Source organism: Mustelus asterias, chromosome 6 (genome assembly GCF_964213995.1).
Source record: "Mustelus asterias chromosome 6, sMusAst1.hap1.1, whole genome shotgun sequence".
NCBI classification, from domain to species: domain Eukaryota; kingdom Metazoa; phylum Chordata; class Chondrichthyes; order Carcharhiniformes; family Triakidae; genus Mustelus; species Mustelus asterias.
Genome location: NC_135806.1, coordinates 50,562,504 through 50,584,045, shown reverse-complemented (window position 1 = coordinate 50,584,045; position 21,542 = coordinate 50,562,504). Strand labels below are relative to the sequence as shown.

Sequence of the window (21,542 nt, the reverse complement as noted above, 5' to 3'; positions counted from 1 at the left end):
GGCCGGGGCTTCTCTAAGTTGTCTCTGATAATTACTTGCTGCTATTCATTAAGCACTGAAAACATATATATACTGAAGCATATATTCTGCAACTGAGCAATGTCCCAATGCCAACCTAATTCTTGTTCCTTTTCTCTTTCCTCTCGGTTCTTTTCAACAGCCAGAGCCCTCCACACCTCAGAGGAAGAGAATCTTTCTGAATGAGACGGTCATACATTCCATCACTACCAAACTCAGAAATTAACATTATGGCCAGCTTAGAGTGAGATATAAGGATTGGCATGTGGTGATGTCCTTAATACTACAGCACAATACTTATGCACAGGAACGGCGAGTGATAATGGAACAGTCCTTTCCTAGTTGAAACATATCACAAGATGCTGATTTGCAAGTATTAGTAAGCATGAACCTTTTGCAATGGGTGCCTTTCTAATTCATTTCAATGCTTCAGTTAATAGGGCATTCCGAGGTTTCCAGCAGGAATAGGACAGTAAGACTATTTTTGTCATTTTAACTGCCCAACTGCCCTGTTCCTGCTGGGTGGGCAAGATTAAGATGAAGAGGAATTCTGTTTACATTTAGGAGCATGAGTAAAAGACATAAGGTAGGAGTTCATGCCCCCGTGGGTGGTGTGCAGGCAGGAGGCACAGTGAAATGCCATGGCATCTTTCCTGGTGCCTATCTGCCTGCCCCGTCCTTGCTGCAAATTAATGAGTGGCAGGGGAGGTGCTGTGCCTGCTCTGGTACCAATTAAGAACCCCCCCCCTCCCACTTTCTCTGTCCAACCAGGCCCCTGAACCCCCTTCATGCCAGCTAGCCTGGCTCTGACAGTACTCTATATCATGCCCCATCTGCCACCCCCCTCATCCACCCCCGACACGTCCCATCATGTAGCTCTACTGATCACCCTTGTTGGGATCTGCTGCAGTCTCGGCTGTGGCCACTGCCTCCCAGTATTTTGCTGGGGTTAGGGAACTGAGGGGCATTCAATTGGCTAGCAGCCTTTGGAGGTGGGACTTCCTGCCCAGCTGGGGGCAGCATTCTCACCACGAGGAAACTAGCACCCTGACTGATGTTAATTTGCTGTGGGGCAAGGGGTCTGGGCTGGATAAGGTGAAACGTCCACTTCTGCTCCTGCCCACAGCACCTGGTCACTCGATTTAAAATCCAGCCCATAGTAACGTGAGAGAATGGGAAAGAATAAGCAAGATCTTTTGAAGAATATTCATGAGGGATATTCCATTCTTAAATCTGAATAGTCTAGAATCTTTTGTGAGAGAGAAATATGCAAAAGTTGCATTTTGTGCCCAATACTATCAGCTTAAGAATTAATATTTAATGCTTATGATACTTAAGTGTGGAAGAGAATATGGGTTCAATAGCTGAGATGCAGAAAAGTTTCATAGTACTAAATTTCTTCTGCACTGACTCAAATAACAAGTAACAGCATACCATTATCTGTTGTAAGTTTAAATAGAATATTGGAATCTCCTATACATCTTTTGGCACCTTTCACAAAGTGTGATTATTTAAGGTACAAATTTTCCACCTAACTGAAAAGTGTGTGAGCAAGAAAGATAAACTAGATCCTAACTTACTGCACAAACACTGGATTGTATTAATTGTGAGAGCAACAAGAGGGTTGATTGTGATGAGAAATGGGTCAATTATCCAGCTAAAATTCAAGAACTAAATTCAATTGTGTATTTCAGAAACCCACAGAGGACCATATGGTGTAATATTAGCAGATACAGATCAAAAACCTTTATGTTTCCATTGACCTCCGTTGAGTTAATAAACTTGAACTGTAGAGCATGCAGTTGTGTTTGTTTTATTGTTCTCGGACTAGGGAATGGAAATACTCACAGCCCTGATTGCTGCTCACTGTTACCTTGCTGAAAGCACGTTTGTATGGATGTCATAGGAGGACAGGATATTGCTCAGCTTTGATACCTTTTCTATTGAATGGACATTTGTTTAGGTATATCGATGTAGTATCAGAGGACTGTTGGCACTTGTGAAACTGTACACTTTTCACTTTTGTCATGTCCATAAGACATGAAAGAGACCATAAACTGTTTAAACCTGTGATAAACCCCATGGAGGCTCACCAATTGATCTCCCTGTGAGCTTGTTGATATGAATTCCCTTGATAACCGGCAATCGCCCACCCTGGTGGAACTCATCATCTGAGTCCTTTATAAAGACATTGGGAAGGGTCTGCAGAACTGTGTCCTGGCTGGGACTTGTGTATGTATGCCATGGAGTAGAGAATTAATGTTGTGTTTAACTATAAATATCATTCCTTTCTAGTCAGGCTTTTTGAGCTATTACAAAAATCAAACCTTACTTTTTGCTTGTTCAAAAATGGACTTTGCTGGACCAAAAATCTGACTGCTACGGTCACATGATTTGAAAATTGACTACAGTTCTGAAACCAGCTAACAATTATTACAAGCCAGAGCTCAACCCTCATCCTTGTGGAATCTTACACCCATCATTGTGTGAATCCATTAGAATCAATGAAACAAGGGAACAGCAGATGGCCTGTCCCTTTTGAACTTATATAAAAAAAGAGCCATTGAAACTTGTTATACCTACGGAGGTGTTAATAGTTGATTTACATTAAGTTGATCTTTCTCTATATCCTAGCTATGACTGTAACACTACATTCTACACTTTCTCATTTCCTTCTCTATGAATGGTATGCTTTGTCTGCAGAGCGCGCAAGGAACAATACTTTTCACAGGTATGTGAATACATGTGACAATAATAAATTAAATCAAATCAAATCAAATAGTTACCACCTATCTCCTAAGGTGAACAATGGATTATGACCAGAGATAGAAACTGATTGTCAACCAGAAACTGACTCATCAATGCCAGATGACCTAAGGTCCTTTAACATTTGGAAACTTTTACTGTTACATTCCTGCATTCCCAGGACAGTCTGCTGTTAACTTCCAGTCTATCAACACTAAAGCAGGGTTCCAGGCTGAGAACAAAGCCTGTGTCAAATTTAAACTTCCTCGAAGCCTGGTTCTCCAAAGGATTCCTGCCATCCTCAGTAGAACAAATCAAGCCTCTGTGTACCAATCTCATCTTGTTGTGTCATCACCAGCCTTGAAAGAATTCAGCAACTTCTGCATTCAGCTAGATGAACCTGCCTGAACGTTAACCCCTACATGAAGGAACCCTCACTGGATGGACTCTGACATTCTGGACTCTGGCATTCATGTGAATCAATACCCATATTTTATTTTAAAGTTATTCCTAGTTGTAAATCTTTTATTCCTATCTCCTTTTTGTGTGCTTGTGAGTGTATGTAGCTGTAATGGTGATATCCCAAGTTTGAATATTTGAATAAACATAGGGCAGCACTGCTGCCTCACAGCACCAGTGACCCGGGTTAAGTTCTGGCCTCGGGTGACTGTCTGTGTAGAGTTTGCTCATTCTTCCCGTGTCTGCTTGTGTTTCCTCCGGGTGCTCCGGTTTCCTCCCACAGTTCAAAGATGTGCAGGTTAGGTGGATTGGCAATGTTAAATTACCCCTTAGTGTCCCAAGATGTGCTATGATAAATGTATGGGGTTATGGGGATAGGGCAGGGGGAAGAGCTTGGGTAAGGTACTCTGTCAGAGAGAGTCAGTGCAGATTTGATGGGCCGAATGGGCTCCTTTTGCACTGTAGGGACTCTATGATTCTGATGTAAACCTAAAGAAGTTTACTGTGAGTCACTTTAAAATTGACTTCACAAACTGAGGGTTTGGGAAAACGCCACGGTCTATTTTAAAAATTAAAACGCCTCTGCTTATAAACAGGTGGCCAGAAAAATGACGGAGCTCAATGTGTCTTTCTCGTCTGACTATAACACTTCCCAGAGGGAAGAGGTGAATTTAATAAAGATTCTCAAGATAATCAATGAATCAAGTTTATTCATGAGATCCTATTTTCATGTGCTGTGCACCAACTGCGAAACAAACTTCCACAACTCAATTACCATAGCCACCTGGCACCATAATTGTGTAAAAGATCCAAGTATTAGAATGAACATAATTCTAGAACAATAGGTTGAACTCATAAAACTACTTTTCAAGTTTATTTGTTAGTGTCACAAGTAGGCTTATATTAACACTGCAATTGAGTTACTGTGAAAATAGTAGCCACACCCCATCACCTGTTCGGTTACACTGAGGGAGAATTTAGCATGGCCAATGCACCTAACCAGCATATCTTTTGGACTGTGGGAGGAAACCAGAATACCCGGAGGAAACCCACGCAGACATGAGGAAAATGTGCAGACACTGCACAGACTGTGATCCAAGCCGGGAATTGAACCCAGGTCCCTGGCGCTCTGAGGCAGCAGTGCTAACCACTGTGCCACCGTGCCACCCAGACTAGAAAGAACTTTGCCGAGGCTGAGTTGTTTCATTGTAAACTGACACATTTCTCAATTCTCCAAAAGACTCAAAATAGCAGCTGATGGGAAACCAGTCACGGAGCCCAGTTTACACGTGTGCTGTTGATTTTGAGAAACAGTTTCCAGTGGTTATAATCTGGTTTTGACTTTGATGACCTGCAGTGTGGAGTCAGATTAGATTGAACTGAACCAAAAAATCAGAATCATTTCCACAGTTTGTTCTGTGCTAATAATAATATTGTGTACAAAACCTCTGTGCATGATGGCCAACTGCATATCGATTTAAACAAAAAGCTCTGAAATCCATTTATATTAAGTACATTATTAAAAAATGATGTAACATGCCCATATATGTTCTAGTGCTTTATTTCCTAGTCCCTCATTATTATTTTAATAACCCACAACCCTTGAAAAAACACATCGCTCATTGTTTTTTTTCTCTAATAGAAACCAGATAAGACTGCAATCTCTCCCTAAAACTGGCTTCTTGTTATAATACTTCTTGTCTACCTTCTGAAAAGGATTTTGCACTGGTCTTGCATACATTAGTCCTGATTGATCTGCATGTCTCTTGGATAGGGATTCTAGCCATGTGATTTGTTTAGCACAGGTGCAGGAAGAAAAGATTACGAAAGATTAAAGAGATTTGTCACCAACAATACTTGGTATTTTTTTTGACTAAACTGTCTTAAAGCTCCGGATCGTGCTATAATTACTTCTTGGGACAAGTGCCAGAAGTGCATATTTACAGTTCACAGGGGCCAAGGTTGAGTAAATCTATCATATTTAATTAGCTAATGCTTCACACAGTCTCTAGGGCTAACCAATTAAACAGTATACAAAGTATCACACAAAAAGACAATCGCTCAAAGTATCTGTGGGGATGTGTTGAGATGCATCTGCCTTGGCCCTCCACAACTCACCCCCTCCCCCCGTCATCTGATGGGTCCAACATCCCAGAGGAAACATGCAGATGCTCTTGCAGCCCCTTACAAAACTTGTAAAGAAAACATTGGCCAGATGGAAGGTTAACATGGGCCCCACACCTTATCTTGATCAGTCAATATATCTGGTCATAACTAGGCATACCTGTGCTGACTACATACTGGTCCCAAAGAAGATCCAGGGTGTAGGAACTCGAATATGTAAAGGTGTTTGGCTGTATTTTCCCCTTGGGAATTTGTTTTGTAAGTTGACCATTTTGCAGCTTGTGAGCTGCACCCCTGGCTGATGCGTGACTTTGGCCAGGATTCTTGGCTTTCCCTGCAGCGTTTGGGTTTCAGTTTGTAAACCTCTTGGGCGAAGGCGCATTTGAAGGCAGCTTGGTGAGAAGGCCCACCTCAGTTCTCAGTGACAGCAGCATGACTCCTAACCTTGCTTAACGACTCCCTAAATGTTACCCTCCTCCCCCACACACCCCTTGCCATCTCCTGCCCCCCTCCATGCAGTACCTTGCATCCTCCATAGCCACTCATCCTGTATCCACTATCTTCAGTCCTTGGACTCAATGCAATATTAATGGAAAATATGTTATATTCCTTGGAGAATAAATAAACCTCTCACAATCTTCTAGAAGCCTCCATCAATCTTCTAGAAGCCTCCATCAAACAGACTGTCGCCAATACTAGGAAAAGAATACATTCTGCCATGTCAAAACAATTTGCAATACTTGCAGTTCGATTAGTTTTTATCAACAAATAAGAAAACCATCGCAGAGGCACTATCTGTTTTTACAGCCTCTTAAAAATGCCATTCTTTCATGATGAATGGAAGACCTGCTGTGTTGAAACCATTGGTACTTGAAACTCAGCTAAGTAGTTATAATGGGCACGGCTGTCTAAACATTACCTTGCATTAAGTTGATCTTTCTCTACCCTAGCTATGACTGTAACACTATACTCTGCACTCTCTTGTTTCCTTCTCCATGTATGGCATGTTTTGTCTGTATAGTGTGCAAGATGCGTCACACATCTGTATAGTGTGCAAATACTTTTCACTGAATGTTAATATATGTGACAATAATAAATCAAATCAAAAATAGAGTATCAGAGATGGAATGAACAGAACTTGCTCATCTCAGTTTCATAACAGTGTGATTGTTAATTAATGGACAAAGGCAGCTGATTATTTTTTCCCCCAAGTGTCAAAAACAGAGGGCGGGATTTCTCACCCGGGATTTCCCACCCTCCCCTCACACTCCCCATGGCATGTTTTGCGGTGGTGGAGGCAGCCGGCCATTGGCTGTGTATACTTTGAGTTTCAGCTGGAAATGGCAGACCTTTCACTAAGATGCATTTGGGCAATGTTGATGCAAAATGAATATATCACAACACCAACTGCTGTTAATTGCCCACCCTTATGTAGAAATGTAACTGCTGTCTAATTTACAAAGCAGGAGAGATAATAGTAAATGTATTTAACATTACTTTTAAACATTTGTGACTACAAAATCGCCTCTATTATAAATGCTTAAGCTTCAATGCTGTTACTGACAATAACTAGCTAAGCTAGTGAGAGATGGTAGCTTGGTAGTAATGTCACTGGACTAGTAAAGTCAAGCCCCAGCTTGATGTTCGGTAACATGGGTTCAAATCCCATAGCAATTTGTGGAGTCTAATTTAGAATGTGATTGATTCTTAACTCTCCTCTAAAATGGCCTAGCAAGTCACTCAAGAAGTCAATTAAATATCCAATAAAAGAAGAAATTAAGGCTGGAACTCTCCCATCCTGCCCGCCACTGGAATTTTAGCGGGTGGGTTGCGGACAATGTGAAACCCCATTGACAGTTGGGTGGGAATTTCCGGTTTTTAGATCAGCATGGCTGGAGAATTCTGCCCTAATCTCCAGTGCCTGATGTGACTTGAAGGGCAGTGTTTTCAGGTTCAACAGTGGGGGTGATCTGTATCAAATAGAGAGTCATAGATTTATTTGCAGCACAGAGGGTGACCATTCAGCCCATCGAGTCTACGCTGTCTCCCTATGGACCAATTCAGGCAGTCCAATCCCCTGCTCAAATGTAGACATCGAAATTAAATGCTTTGCACATTATTATTAAATTGTCAGCAACCCACTCAAATGTGATGTTCAACTTTATGGGAGCAATTTGGGAGTGGTTTCATTGTTACATATCAAAAAGGGACTGGTTTGCTCTGCCAGAAGATACTTTCTCCAGGCTACACAACCAAAATTTCACACGACTGCTATCTTCTCCAAAGTGCTGTGTGTGATAGGCTGTAACTATAAAAATGTGAGAACTGTTGATGTACACCTGTAAAAACATCTCGTGCCTCAATGTGCTAGTGATCTGTGCTAATCTGGAAAGGGTCCTTCGAGTGAAATGCAGTATAAATCCTCACCTATGATTATTCATGTTGAACCAGTTAGAGGTTTCAGTCATCTGAAAAAATAAATCCAAGGCTGTCAATTTTAGAAACAAGGTTATTCGTCGAAATTGTGGCAATGGCAGTGATAACGAGTCTCCAATACAAAATAACAACAAAACATAATTTGTATGAGAGACAAGATCCAACTTAATTGAATAGAAAATATAAATGAAACATGTTGAATGCACTCGGCAGATCAGACAGCCTTTGTGGATGAAGCAAAGTTAACATTGCTTTCACCCTTCAATGGAAGGGGAAGATGTTGCAGATGGACAGTTTGTAAGCAGAAACTAGAATAGAATAGAATAAAATCCCTATAGTGCAGAAGGAAGCCATTCAGCCCATCGAGTCTGCACCGACCAAAATCCGACCCAGGCCCCATTCCCGTAACTCCACATATTTATCCTGCAAATATACTGATATTAGGGTCAATTTAGCATGGCCAATCAACCTAACCTGCATATCTTTGGACTGTGGGAAACCAGAGCAGCTGGAGGAAACCCACGCAGACATGGGGAGAATGTGCAAACTCCACACAGACAGTGACACTGGGCTGGAATTGAACCCAGGTCCCTGATGCTGTGAGGCAGCAGTGCTAACCACTGTGCCACCATGCAAAGGAAAAGATGAAGAGAAACATGCTTTATAGGGTGGTTAGATGAGTAAGAAGAGATGTGACAGAACAGATAGCATAAAATGAAATGAGACATGCTGAGAGAAATGATACATATGTGAGACCCAGAGGATGCCTGAAGACTTAAAAAGCAAAATTGCAGATCTGGGAAAGCAGGGAAAAACTGTTAAAAGTAAAACGGATTCTCATGGCCCAGGACTGAGATGAAGTTAGTGCACATGGGATGGAGATTTTTGTTGGCAATGTAGAAACTGTAATGCAATGTATATTTTGTAATACTACGCTCTCTGTTGGATAAGTAAAGCCTTCTATGTGGCTGTGTGCAATGAATCCACCTGGTGAGTCTTTTTTCAGTTCAGTACACATTTTCTGCCATTTTAAAAGGATTTAAAATTGCAAAGAAAATTTCAGTGCATGTGCGTAAAATATTGGTTTCATAACATCCTGAATAACATAATGGAAGTAGTAGTTCAGTCGGTAGTATTCTCACTGTTGAGTCAGAAGATTGTGGATTTAAGTTGCATTCAAGTGATTTGAGTTGGCTTTTTAGCTCCTATGGGGGTGTGGGAACATAGGCAAGTAGGTGGAGATTTCAAACTGGTGGCCTGCATGCTGGTCCCCCAGCTCCATTAAACCTACACACTCCAGGCCATTTTCCAGCCAGCCTTCAGGTGCAGGGAACAGTACAGCGGCCTCAAGATAGCCTCCTGACTAGCAGACTAAGGAGCCAGCTCAGCTGCCAACTGCAAAGGCTTTTTAAAATTATAAATGTGAAAATGTTGGAGACATGGACTCCATTTTGTGGTGCCCTCTCCCTCATTTACCTCTTGCAACAGAGGGCCTTCTATTGGCCCTTCAGTTTCAAGAATCGACGTGGGTTTCCTCCGGGTAGTCTGGTTTCCTCCCACAGTCCAAAGATGTGTGGGTTAGGTTGATTGGACATAGTAAATTGCCCTTTACTGTCATGGGGACTAGCAGGGTAAATACGTGGGGCTACAGGGATAGGGGCTGGGTAGGGTTGTGACTGGTGCAGACTCAATGGGCCAAATGGCTTCCTTCTGCACTGTAGGAATTCTACGAGTCTAAATGTGTCAGGACACCAGAGAGAGATGTTGACAGTGGTATGGAGAGAAGGAGAAAGAGAGAGGCATTGGGGAGCAGCAGAGAAAATGACATGAGGAAGAGAACATAAAATAACGTTAAAGGGAAGAGAACGACTGAAATTAGTTCCAGAACTGGTGAAAACATACATTTACTGAAATAACAGCTGAAGGGCAATTGAGATAATTGTGGCAGAAATATAAACACCTTCAAATAAACCAATACTTCTCTGACCACCAAATGTGAGACAATGGTTTAGTTACAGTGTGCCACTAGTTTTCTTACCCCATCTTCACAAGTGAGTTATGGATGTATTTCATCAGAATGAAATAAATTTGGTAGCACACCATATCCAACTTCAGGATTTCGCGTCAACAGTTTTTCTGTTCTAAGCACTATTTCTGGGCTTTTATTTCAAATTGTTTCAAAGTGCCAAAATATTAAAGCTGAAGATCATTGCTATCTTCCTTATCAGTAGAAAACATTACTATGCAGGATGGTAAAAGTTCCACTGATACTTGCAAGATGCATGGCAAACATTTGTGCTTATGTATACTGATCAGTGTAATAATAGCTGTGATTCTATTCACTTATGCACAATGTACAACAGGCAAAAGAGATCAGTCAACAAGAGTAAATATTCTGTAGATATTGAGAATTGATTTTAATGCCATAATATAGTAATGGCAGACTCTATCCCCTTCTATTACACAAATCTATGAAATACTTGAAATCCTTAATTTTAAAGTCAGTTTAACCATGGGGCTTTTAGTATTTTTATTCATTTCAACAACATAAAGTTACCTTTATATAGCTCCTTAAACATAATAAAACATCCCAAGATGCTTCACATGAACATTATAAACAAATATGACACCAAAACACATAAGGAGATATTGGGTCAGATGACAAAAGCTTGGTCAAAGCAATAGTTTTTAAGATGTGTCTGAAAGGAGGAAAGCAAGGTAGAGAGTCTGTGGAAGGAATTCCAGAACTTAGGACAGAGGCAACTGAAGGCATTGTCACCAATAGTTTAACAATTAAGAGACTAGAATTAGGGAAGTACAGATATCTCAGAGGGTTGTGGGGCTGGAGGAAATTACAGAGATAGGGAGTATGATGCTGTGTAGGGATCTGAAAGCAAGGATGAGGATTTAAAATGGAGATGTTGCTTAACTAGGTGCCAATGTAAGTCAGCAAAGACAGATAATGAAAGAACTTCTTTACCAAAAGTCAGAAAATAAGTTTTTTTTAAAAATTACAGTTTAGTAACATCATAGTTAAAAAATATAGGTTTTCCCATCCCCATTATTTGCATAAAGTGCAATTAAATCTCTTAATTTCTCATTAAAATAATCATATTTCCCACCTTAAAAACAAAGCAAGATAGGGCAGAGGATTGATTGGCAAAGTAATAGGCTTAGGTGAATTCTGAAGTGTATGGATAGGATGGGAATCAGCATCAAAACCTTGGACTTACCAAGCACTTGGAGAAGTGGGTAGAGAATGGGGACACAGTGAGGGAAGAGGAGAAGTACAGGCCAGGTGTGGGTATATTTGGTGTATTGCTAGAAGGCAGATTCAAGATTGAAATGCATTATGTCTACTCATTATTCACCAATGACCAATGATACAGGGAGTCCCAGTTTTTAGTTGCCCAATTATAAGACAATTGCTTTAATGTCAGTTTATTAAGGGGACCTGTATTTTCATTTAATGCTGCGGGTTTTTTAAGGATGTTTCAGACTGGGACTGGTGATGTGAACTAATCAGTATCATTTAGAAGCAATCTCTGCCGCTCCCCAGCTCTCCATCTCGTCACCTTCAGTTTGCCATCTCTACTGTGCTCTTACCCTCTCTTTTGCTACTGGCCCTCTGATTCACAGCATCCTTCCTAACCCTCACTCTCCATGCCCTCAAACTCCTGATTTACCATCTGCAAGTTAAACATGCTCTTCCACCATCTCACCATACTTCTGCAGAAGACTCTCCGCTTGCCTGGATGAGTGTAACTATAACAATACTCAAGAAGCTCGACACCGTCCAGGACAAAGCAGCTCAATACATAAAACATGCATTCCCTCCACCACCGATGTGCAATGGCAGCAGTGTGTACCATCTACAAGGTGCACTGCAGTAACGTGTCAAGGCTCTTTCAATAGCACCTACCAAACCCACAAAGTCTACCACCCAGAAGGACAGAGGCGACAGATGCTTAGAAACACCACCACTTGCAAGTTCCCTTCCAACTGCACAGCGTACTGACTTGGAACTATATCGTCTTTCCTTCAACATCACTGAGTCAAAGTCCTGAAACTTCTTCCCTAACAGCAGTATGGGTGTTCCTGCCAAACATTGACTGCAGCAGTTCAAGATCGCACACCACCACCTTTTTAAGGGCAAATAGGGATGGGCAATAATGCTGGCCTAGCCAGTGACAGGCACATTCATGAATGAAAACAAAGTAAAATGGTAATTGTTTGAACATGGTGCTGCTGAGACTATGGAATTGCCAGCTAAGCAGATTGGTGAGCAGCTCTCTAAGGCAGGACTCCCTCCACTGCCTCACCCAGCCCCCCAGATGGGAGCAGAGGTCTCACTCTGAGCCATTTAACTAAAATAGCTGCAGGGCGGCCAGATATTTCATGGGGAGGGGGGGGGGGGTCCTTCCAATCTGTTTTCTAGTTGCTAGGGAGAGGGGAGGGGTGGGCAGGAGCGATAGCAGGGAACACACGGTGCCCCGTCAAATCCAGGCCATGTTTTTGGATACATACCAACACATAATTAGTACAGGAGTCAAGTTGGTAATCTTATGTAAGATTTGATTTATTTTGCATGGCGTGTGGTATAACTCCAGCTCAGTACAGCACTAATTTTTAAAAATACCAAAGGAATCCAATATTAGTTTTATAAAAAAGATTCCTTTGCATAATTGAACAAGGCTTCCTGCTGGCCCATGTGGACAATGGGCCTCAGGAAAAATGGCAGTGAGTCAACCAGCTTTACTTTCAACTCCATCACTGCCCTGGTTCCATCAGGTGGAGAGGGTTGAAGTCTCCCTCACTGTTTCATAGGGTTAATGCTTCACTTCCTCCTCTTCCCACTCCTTCTTCACCCCACCCTAATGAACAGCAGCATCACTTTGCCATATTACCTTTCAGAAAATACAGGGGATCATGTATAGCATCCATCTGGCCATCTTGCAACCTTTCCTGTGTATCAGTAACTGAACATGCCTCATGCAGCTGGAATGTGTTGGCAAGATTTGCTGTGTGACGCACTTAGGATTTCAGTACAATAGTTCCAAGTATAACTTATTCTCTGTTTGTGGGCCATGCTGCTTTATGACCATGCATGCTAAGCATTCAAAGGACCACAAAATGTTCCAACAACTTGGGAGCATGAACAGTTAAAGAATGCAGCTCTGATAACCTATTTTGTGGCATGTTTACATGAGACTCATATCTGCTTTATTTTGGCATCCCTCCTCATTTCAGCCATATTTTTCTCCATTTGTAACCAGGTCCATTGGATTTGGCAGAAATCAGTTAGCCAGTTAGTTATCTCTTGTCAGGCTTTTTTAAAACATTGGGGCTTTTAGTACTCTATTTATTAACTCTCTTTTGCTTCACTGTACACATCAACAATCATCAAATATGCCCACATATTTTCAGGAAACTTCCATTGATGAGAATGTGTAAATCTCAAATCGTCTCCTGTTAAATGGAAATGTAACTCACGGAATGTACGTACTTGAAATTCAAAATTATCCTTTGAATTGATATACTTTAGTTGTAGACCTTTAGGGAAAATCTTACTATTTCAGCTGTACTTTGCTCAGCATTGCTTTTGCAACCTACTGGAGGTTGCTTTGAAATAATATCTCACCATTTTACAAATCTCAGATCGAGGTAGACTGTAGTTGAGTGCAAAATGCAAAATGAGTTAAAATACTGTGAGATTTAAAAATCTCAGTATTCTTACAATGCAAAATGCCTGAATTCACTATGTTCAAAACCTTATGATGTTCCACTTTATAAACCTAGGGAAAAATATTTAATTTCCTTCTGCATACTCAAGCTCTGCAGTCTGTCGGTTAGCTGCAATCTCATTTTAACAAATTAATCCAGAGTTTATCAATGACTGAAATTATGGGGGAAAGAAGAAGAACCTTTTAGTCATCATACTGCCATAGTGTTCTAAAATCTCACTTCTGTGCCCACAAACTCCTGGGGCTAAAACGCGGGAGCTTGTCATATACAATTAGGGGTCAAATTAAATATCCAATATGACAGCAATATCAAACCATTTTTGCTCAATAGAACCAGCAGTGTTCTACTATAACCAGTGGTTGCCTTGGCAGCACTCATTATGACATTTATGCTTTCATTTCTATAGCATTGCTAAAGGCTTGGAAAATGCCAAACATTAGTGACCTGGAACACAGGAACAGTTATAAATCGATCTGCTCCACAGTTTGAATTTATTTGCAATTAAGTACAAGCTCTTCTCTAGCTCAGTTTGAATTTATTTGCAATTAAGTACAAGCTCTTTTAGTATCATAAATTCATACAACTTTGTTCTAATTCACTAAACATGGAAGAACTTAATCATGTGATGTGTTGGGATATCTTTATTTATGCAAGTTCCTGTTCAGATTCAACCAATAAACTAAAGATACAGTATAGGGCTCCTCCTAACAACGGTAAAGACTCAAAAGAGATATAAATATTTGGTCATTTTTGCACTAATGGGAAGCTAGAAGAAAAAAATGTAACTTAAGGAGTGTACTTTAACCTCCTGGAGATCTGGATTATAAACCGTAATATTGGAAACTGACGTGATGAGTTGGGTGGAAGACCAGTGAAGAAAGACAATCGCATTGTAACTAACTCATGCCATTATTAAACAGTCAGTTCAGTGCAAAGCAGAAACATATTGGTGAGAAGCTAACATCTGCAAGGACTGCTTATGGAACTGAATAATCTCAGTGCACCACTTACTTTCAAAACATTGAATTCTGAACTATGCTGCTTGCAATGTACACCCCCCCAACCCCACCACCCACATAGTCAAGTTCTGATTATTCTAAAGAACATCTAGTAAGTACTGTATATGTATGAAACAATGATTCCCTGTTTAACTTCTTTGTGGGATATACTGTCAACTACAGAAGGAATGATCATTGTGCAAAATGCTAACTCTGAGATCTCAAATCAGTATTTATCACAGTGGGAATGAATTCAAATAAAGAGTAACAAGCAACCAAAACAACCAAGGAATTCAAGTGATGTAATAATAGGTAACTGTTTATAACCAGCATTATAGCTTTAAGATGTAATCACTCTCACGTATTTCCACGTATTCTTCATTTCATAATATATACTGAGGATAATTTTATTCCACTGTTTTTGTTGGTGGTTAGGTCATGGTAGACATCAACAGCCAAGATATTCCATGCAGTTAATACATTATGGTGTATATTGAATGATTAATAATCATGGTATAATCAGAGTGAGTCATCAAGTTGTAATTTGCAGTTCAATTCCTGAGAATAATAAATCACTGTATTATTATAAAACATCACATTTAGAAGTGCTGGTTATTGATTCACTGCATGTACTGTAGGAGTCCTGTGCTACAGTTACCAAGCAAAAGGTTAAAAAAAAAGCAGGCAGTAATAGATTAGCAAGGGTCACTTACTATTTAACCAAGCATATTTTAACTTGCTGGCTGTATGCTGACATCACCACAAACATGCAAAGGCATGCTGGAGGCAGTGGATCAGGACAGGTCAGTTAATTACTAATCAATCATCCATTTATTCACATACCCTTTACCCAACGAACGAAGTATGATACTATTTGGGAAAGTAGTCACAATATACATAAACCAAAGATATATTATATGTGTATATAAATTCCAATCTTAGCTGAGAAACACACCAGACGTTCATCAGCTAATTTTATCGGTATAGATTAACCCAGTCCTGGATATTCAGGTTAAAAAAAACCCCAGCAAAATCAATTTCAGTTAATGAAATCCATACCTTTTATAGTGCTGTTCGAAAAAATGCCTCCAAAATCCATGTGTTTTGGTTTTGAGGAGAGGGCTGTTGAATGCCCAAGTGACTGGGGTACTTGAAAAGTGTGTTTTGTTACCACGTGCCTTCTCGGACTTAAAGCAGGTAGATGGATGGCATTGTCGGGCATGTTGCTGTTTTGGGGTGTCACTGTGGCATGCTGGCAGCCATTCAGGAACAGTTTCGTGTGCATGTTGTTTGGCAGCATGCCAGTGGCGGGACTCGGTGTTGCGCTGTTTGAAGACGGGCATGGTGTTTCTGTCTGAATGATGATGGGGGGAATCTGTTGTCCGTTGATCAAAGCTGGCCCCTGAGGAGTACCTGTACCCCTGTGGTTAATATTACAGGGTCTTCCATTCATGTTTAAGACGATTCTTCGGCAACAAAATGCGCTTTAATTATCCGCAATGGTGTCGATCCAGAAAGAGTTAATAACAGTTCACTACATTATCCAAACCATGTCAGAGAATCTCCTGTTAAAAGAGCAGATACAATTATAAAAGCAAAAGTTACCAAATAAAGTACTGGGATATTTATTGTCTGAGAAAATGCATCAATGGTTATTACATATAAAACTATCATCCTATTCGAACGAACAATCATTGCTACTGTGTTCTTGATGCTTGATGTTTCTGAAAATGCCATCAAATCCGTTTAAATAATTTCATTTTTTATCGGAAATTAACGCGAATAGTTTGAGTAACGGTGCATGTACCCGGACTGAACTAAGTATTGTAAACGAAATAACAACATCATGAGCGTGAATCTAACTTAAATTGATTGTTTAATTATTTCTTTATCCCAATGCTTGGATCAATTTTTTTTCCAGTTTTTATATAGCAATAGAAAGCAATCAATAGTCGGATCTTCGTATTTTTATTTTCCAGGCTTGGTATAATATCTAGCCAAATACACTCTTCGTAGGAACATCTGTATGGTTAAAACATGAGGTTGGTCTCAAAGGCAAAGAACCACAGACTGCGCCTCTATGTTTGCCTCATTCATTTCACAATTCGCAACATTTTTCAGCCGATTTAATCTTTTTTATGATTGGATCGATTGCACCATTCCTCTTTCTGGAGTGTCAGGAATGAGGACAGTAGAAATAACCAGGCCAGAAAAAATGGGAATGTCCAATATTGGTACTAATGATTCCTATTATTTGGGGATAGAATTCGGGGAGGCGACCCCAAGTTGGTTCTTCTCTCTGTAAAGTTTGCAAAATGTCAACCTAGTCTTCATACTTCGGAAATACATGGCTTTGTGGAATGGTGTCGCTTATTGCAAGGGGGATGGAAGATTAAAGTAAGGATGTTTTGCTACAGTTGTGCAGGGCTTTCGTGAGACCAGCTCTAGAAAGCTGTGTACAGCTTTGGCCCTCTTATTTAAGGAAGGATACAAACACGTTCGAAGCAGTTCAAAGCAGCTTTACTCCAATGATACCTGGGATGGGAAGTATCTTATCAGAAAAGATTAGCAACCTCAAAACTTTCAATTGAAGAGCAGGAGTAGACCATTCAGGAAACGCAACCCCCCCCCCCCCCCCCCACCCCCCCCCAGTCTGTTCTGCCACTATTAAGATATTGGTTGATCTGATAGTAACCTCAAAACTGCATCCCGCCTACCCCTGAAAACCTATCCACCCCCCCCCCCCCGCCTTGTTTACCAACAATCTCTCCACATCGGCCTTTAAAATATTCAAAGACTCTGCTTCCACCATCTTTTCAGGAAGAAAGTCCCAAACACTGATAACTTTCTGAGAGAAAACAAAATCGTCTCAACTCCGTTTTAAATCAGTGACCCCTTATTTTTAAACAGTAAATCCTAGTTCTAGATTCTCCAACATCCTCCCCACATCCACCCTGTCACGATCCCTCAGGTTGGACGGGCTGGGCCTATCCACTCTAGTTAGAAGAATGTGTAGTGATCCTATTGAAACATACAATATCCTGAGGGAACTTAACAGGGTGGATGCTGAAAGGATGTGTCCCCTTCTGGGAGAGACTAGAACAAGGGGAGTGAGTTTAAAATGGTTTCCCATTTGCGATGGAGATGAGAAGAATGTGTTCTCCCAGAGGGAGACTTTTGGAACTGTCTCTCACAATAGCAGTGGAGGCTGGGTCATTGACTATTTTTGAAGGCAGAGATAGATAGATTCTTGACAAACATGGGAGTCAAATGTAGAGTTGAGACCACAATTAGATCAGCCATGATCTTAATCAATGGCGGAACAGGCTCGAGGAACCGAATGGTCTATTCCTGCTCCTGATTCGTATGTTCGCATGTTTATACGTTAATATGTTACACTTCAGGAATTGGGTCTCACTTTTGCAGCTGTGTATCAGCTTGCAAGGGTATGCTAGATGATCTCCAAGAAGCATTAGACATAACTGCGTGTGAATCCAGATTAGTTGAGTTAATGTGGTCAGCATTTAAAGATAATCCGCTAAACTTTGCAGTGTGATTCTGTTATGGGAAAGGGGAGAGCAGGGCCGAAATAAATTCAAAGGTTGCCATGTAGCCTATGAGCAGCAACAGGCGTTGATAGTTATGTCAGATTTGTTTAAAGGAGGCCAAACATATATATACAAACGGTAGTACCGGGAGTACATTGGACCTGGATGTCCTACCCCTTGTGTTGAAGACACAAGAGAAAGATCCGACCTAATATACCAAATTCAATTGATCGAGTGAGTCGCAGAACCTCACTGGAAGGTGAAATGTGAATTAATTGTGTCAGAGGCACTACTAGAGCCAATTGTGTAACCTACGTGACGTATAAAAGAGGAAAAAAATGAAGGCAAGGAAAGGAAAGGGGGAAAAAGACAAATAGAGTTAGGTTCACCTTCTGTTTTCATGTAGAACGTTTGGACAGGATTCAGGTAGCTTGCGAATTCTTTATCAAGACCAACATATATGTCAGGGCTCAATCGTGACAGAGAAACGGAAAAAGAAGGGACTTAATACAAAAACATAATCAGACTGACACATTTCATACAGACTGCGTTGTTTTGGTAGGAAATGTTGCCCAAAGACCAGAATTTCTCCAGGAGATGTTTGTGAAACGGAATACAAGGTTTGATGAAGTTTCCATTGAAAGAGAGAGAAAAAAGGCATTCAATAAACCGACCGCAACAACAAAGCAACGGAGTAACCAGTGCACTAAGGGAAGGTCAGTGAAAATAGATTTACTCTAATAATAATCATCATATTTTTAAAAAATTTAAAGTGATTTCAGGTTACCTTTTTGAAAATAAAACACACACACACAATACGAATGACATTAACGTGCATCAGAGGAAAACATAGGAACTTAGCACTCATGAAAATAAATAGAATTGAGGTTATTGATTGAAAGTGAAGTGGCGGGAGTCTGTGTACCTGGCGGCGGGAGCTGTAGTGAACACCTTCAGGAGCAGAAAAGCAGCCAAAACAGGCAGCGAACCATCTCACTGTCCTCTCACCTGACCGGCCATTGGGGGAAAGGTCATCCCCTCACATTCAAAAGGTCAAGAATGTATATTTATAATCAAAACTCATTATTTTTAACAAAATACTTTTCAGTGTTAATATCCACAATAACCCTATTTGCGGCTATTGATTATTGTCATTTAGGTTAAATTATTTTAAATGCTACAGTGTTATGATGTGTGAAACAGCATTCGCTTAAGAGATGAAATAATCAGTATATGTAAAACATTTAACTACATTTTCTGCATACAATGTTACACACTGATTAAGGAACAGAAAGGACAGACTGATCTCGCAATTTGAAAGCGGTGGGTGTTATTAATAGATGCTGAAGGGAACAACACTACTTTTCTCACTAATTCGGTTGCACGACTTCATTCCAAGGATAACAAGCAAATACTTCTAAAGGATTTCTCATATCAATATACAGACACAAAGGGCACGCTCTCTCTGCAAATCAACGATTTGATCCATCGGCATCTGATGGATTTGGGATTTCAATAAGAAAGTTTCCTGTTGATTGGATGAGGGGCCATGACCGTCTTGGACAACTCGATCAGAGGGGAAGCCGCGGAGAGGCGAACCTTTGGCAGTTGGTTGCGCACACCACGTTTCCTATCTTCAATGTGATCCCTGCATCAGGTTTACCGTGCCTCCAATATAGCTCATGACACCTGAATGCAATCCCTGCTAAAAGCCTAGTCTTAAAAAAAATGCAATCCTTAAAAATAAACAATTTGTGTTTGGCATTGAGTCACCGACAGGCTGAGAAGTCCACCTGTCGTAAACACACAACTACAACTCGACGTTTGCTTAAAAGGACAGACTTTGCAAACAAAACTTCCACAGTGTTGGATTATTTATCCGAGAGTTTGGCAAAATATTGACCAGCACTTTAATTCCACGCCGATTCTACCGCTTCATAACAGGGATAGTGTAAAATAAACCTGCCTGTTTGAAGCAGCCCGCATTCGCTCCTGTTTGTGGGCGTTCGGGTAAGTGTTGCATTCATTAAACCATACTGCTACTACTTGTCACCTGTGTTTCGAACCCACAAACAGGCCGGCAATGGGGATACCGAAATCCATTATATCTATCATGACAGCTGACAGGAGAACTTCTTAAACATTCACGTTAGCAACTGCGGATCACGCTGATATTAGTCATTGAGGGAGTTATTTTGCAACTTATTAAAATCAAGAGCCACTTACCGGGTACTTAAAAAAATTGCACAGCACACCGCAAACACCCTCATGACAGTGAGTATCTCTGGATCCAGGCGAATATATTCCCCAGTGAAGTTAGTCGGCGTTCAAAGATGGAGCTGTGTCGCCAGTGAGTTTTCCCAGCAGATCTCTCTCTCTCTGGCCGTACAGAAGCTTTCCCTTTCTCTCTCTTTTTGCAGAGGGGGAGGGGTTGTATAAGCTTTGGGATCACTGCGATATACTCGGTTCTACTGGTGATACTTGTGTTATGTTGTGAGCGTGGCTGTATCTATGCCAGTGACTGGAGCTATGTGTGTATGTGTGTGTGTGCAACCCGACTCGACTGCGGGGGCGGCTAATTGGTGACCGATTTGTGGAAGCTCATTCAACCAAGGACTGCACCAGCCATTCGCTGAAGGAACTTAAGCAGGTCCACTCTCCTGCATGCTATCGAGTATCGAACAGCGATGTTATTCACAGTTACATTCCGCGTTGGAAAGTTTCTTTCGTTTATTCACCGTTTTAAAAAATAACTTTAATGTGTTTGTGCTGTTGAATAATTGGCATGGACGCAATATGCTTACTGATATCCACATACTCGCTGCATTTACGTACGCACGGATATAGTATCGCCGACTGAATGAAAAGCGGGTTAATCCCACTCCCCTAAACTTTGATCGACACTTGAGTACACTCTGAGTTGACAAGTTAGTGAGGCCCGTGCTCTCGAATTGATTTAAATACGCGATAGCCGCACTTAATTTGCTGCATTCACTGAAAAATTGTTTTACAAGAGAAAACGATCACAGCTTGTGTTGTTCAATAACCCTTGAAAACTGGGAGAACGGGACAATAAAAGGGCTAAGCTATAATACAAGGACACTACCATTTGCTCACCCTTGGCGTTGCTCATAGTATATACACAAATTAGGTATTGTCCCACACTCAGATGTTTTGTTTAATCGTTGCCCACATTGGTGTAAACGCAGAAAGATACCGACACACACTAATGAAAGGGAAGAACATGTTGAATCAGCATCCCCTTCCAACGTGTGACCTTTTCGCTGCATTTGTGAAAGGTATTTCTGAAGTTCAAGAACGCTTCCTCAACCCACCTTGTTCATTGTAACCAGGAATGACACACTCACTTGGTTACCAAAACCCACTGAGCAACGATTACCTTGGACCAATGACAGATGAAATTCCTCACTTGCATTGTAACCATGCACCAAAGTACGACTGGTAAAAC

At 40.9% G+C, this 21,542-nt stretch overlaps 1 protein-coding gene across 1 annotated transcript in view; it reads right to left on the bottom strand.

Annotated features, from left to right (window-relative positions):
* The window catches only part of LOC144495292 (zinc finger protein GLIS3-like), a 598,751-nt gene extending 578,438 nt beyond the window's left edge, over positions 1-20,313 (bottom strand). The window contains exons 1-2 of the mRNA XM_078215378.1: positions 20,300-20,313; positions 15,585-16,090 (exon numbers count right to left, since the gene is read on the bottom strand). Coding sequence (XP_078071504.1) covers positions 15,585-15,978 — 394 coding nt within the window. The 5' untranslated portion in view covers positions 15,979-16,090; positions 20,300-20,313. The remainder of the gene's footprint in view (positions 1-15,584; positions 16,091-20,299) is intronic.
* Positions 20,314-21,542: the final 1,229 nt, after the last annotated feature.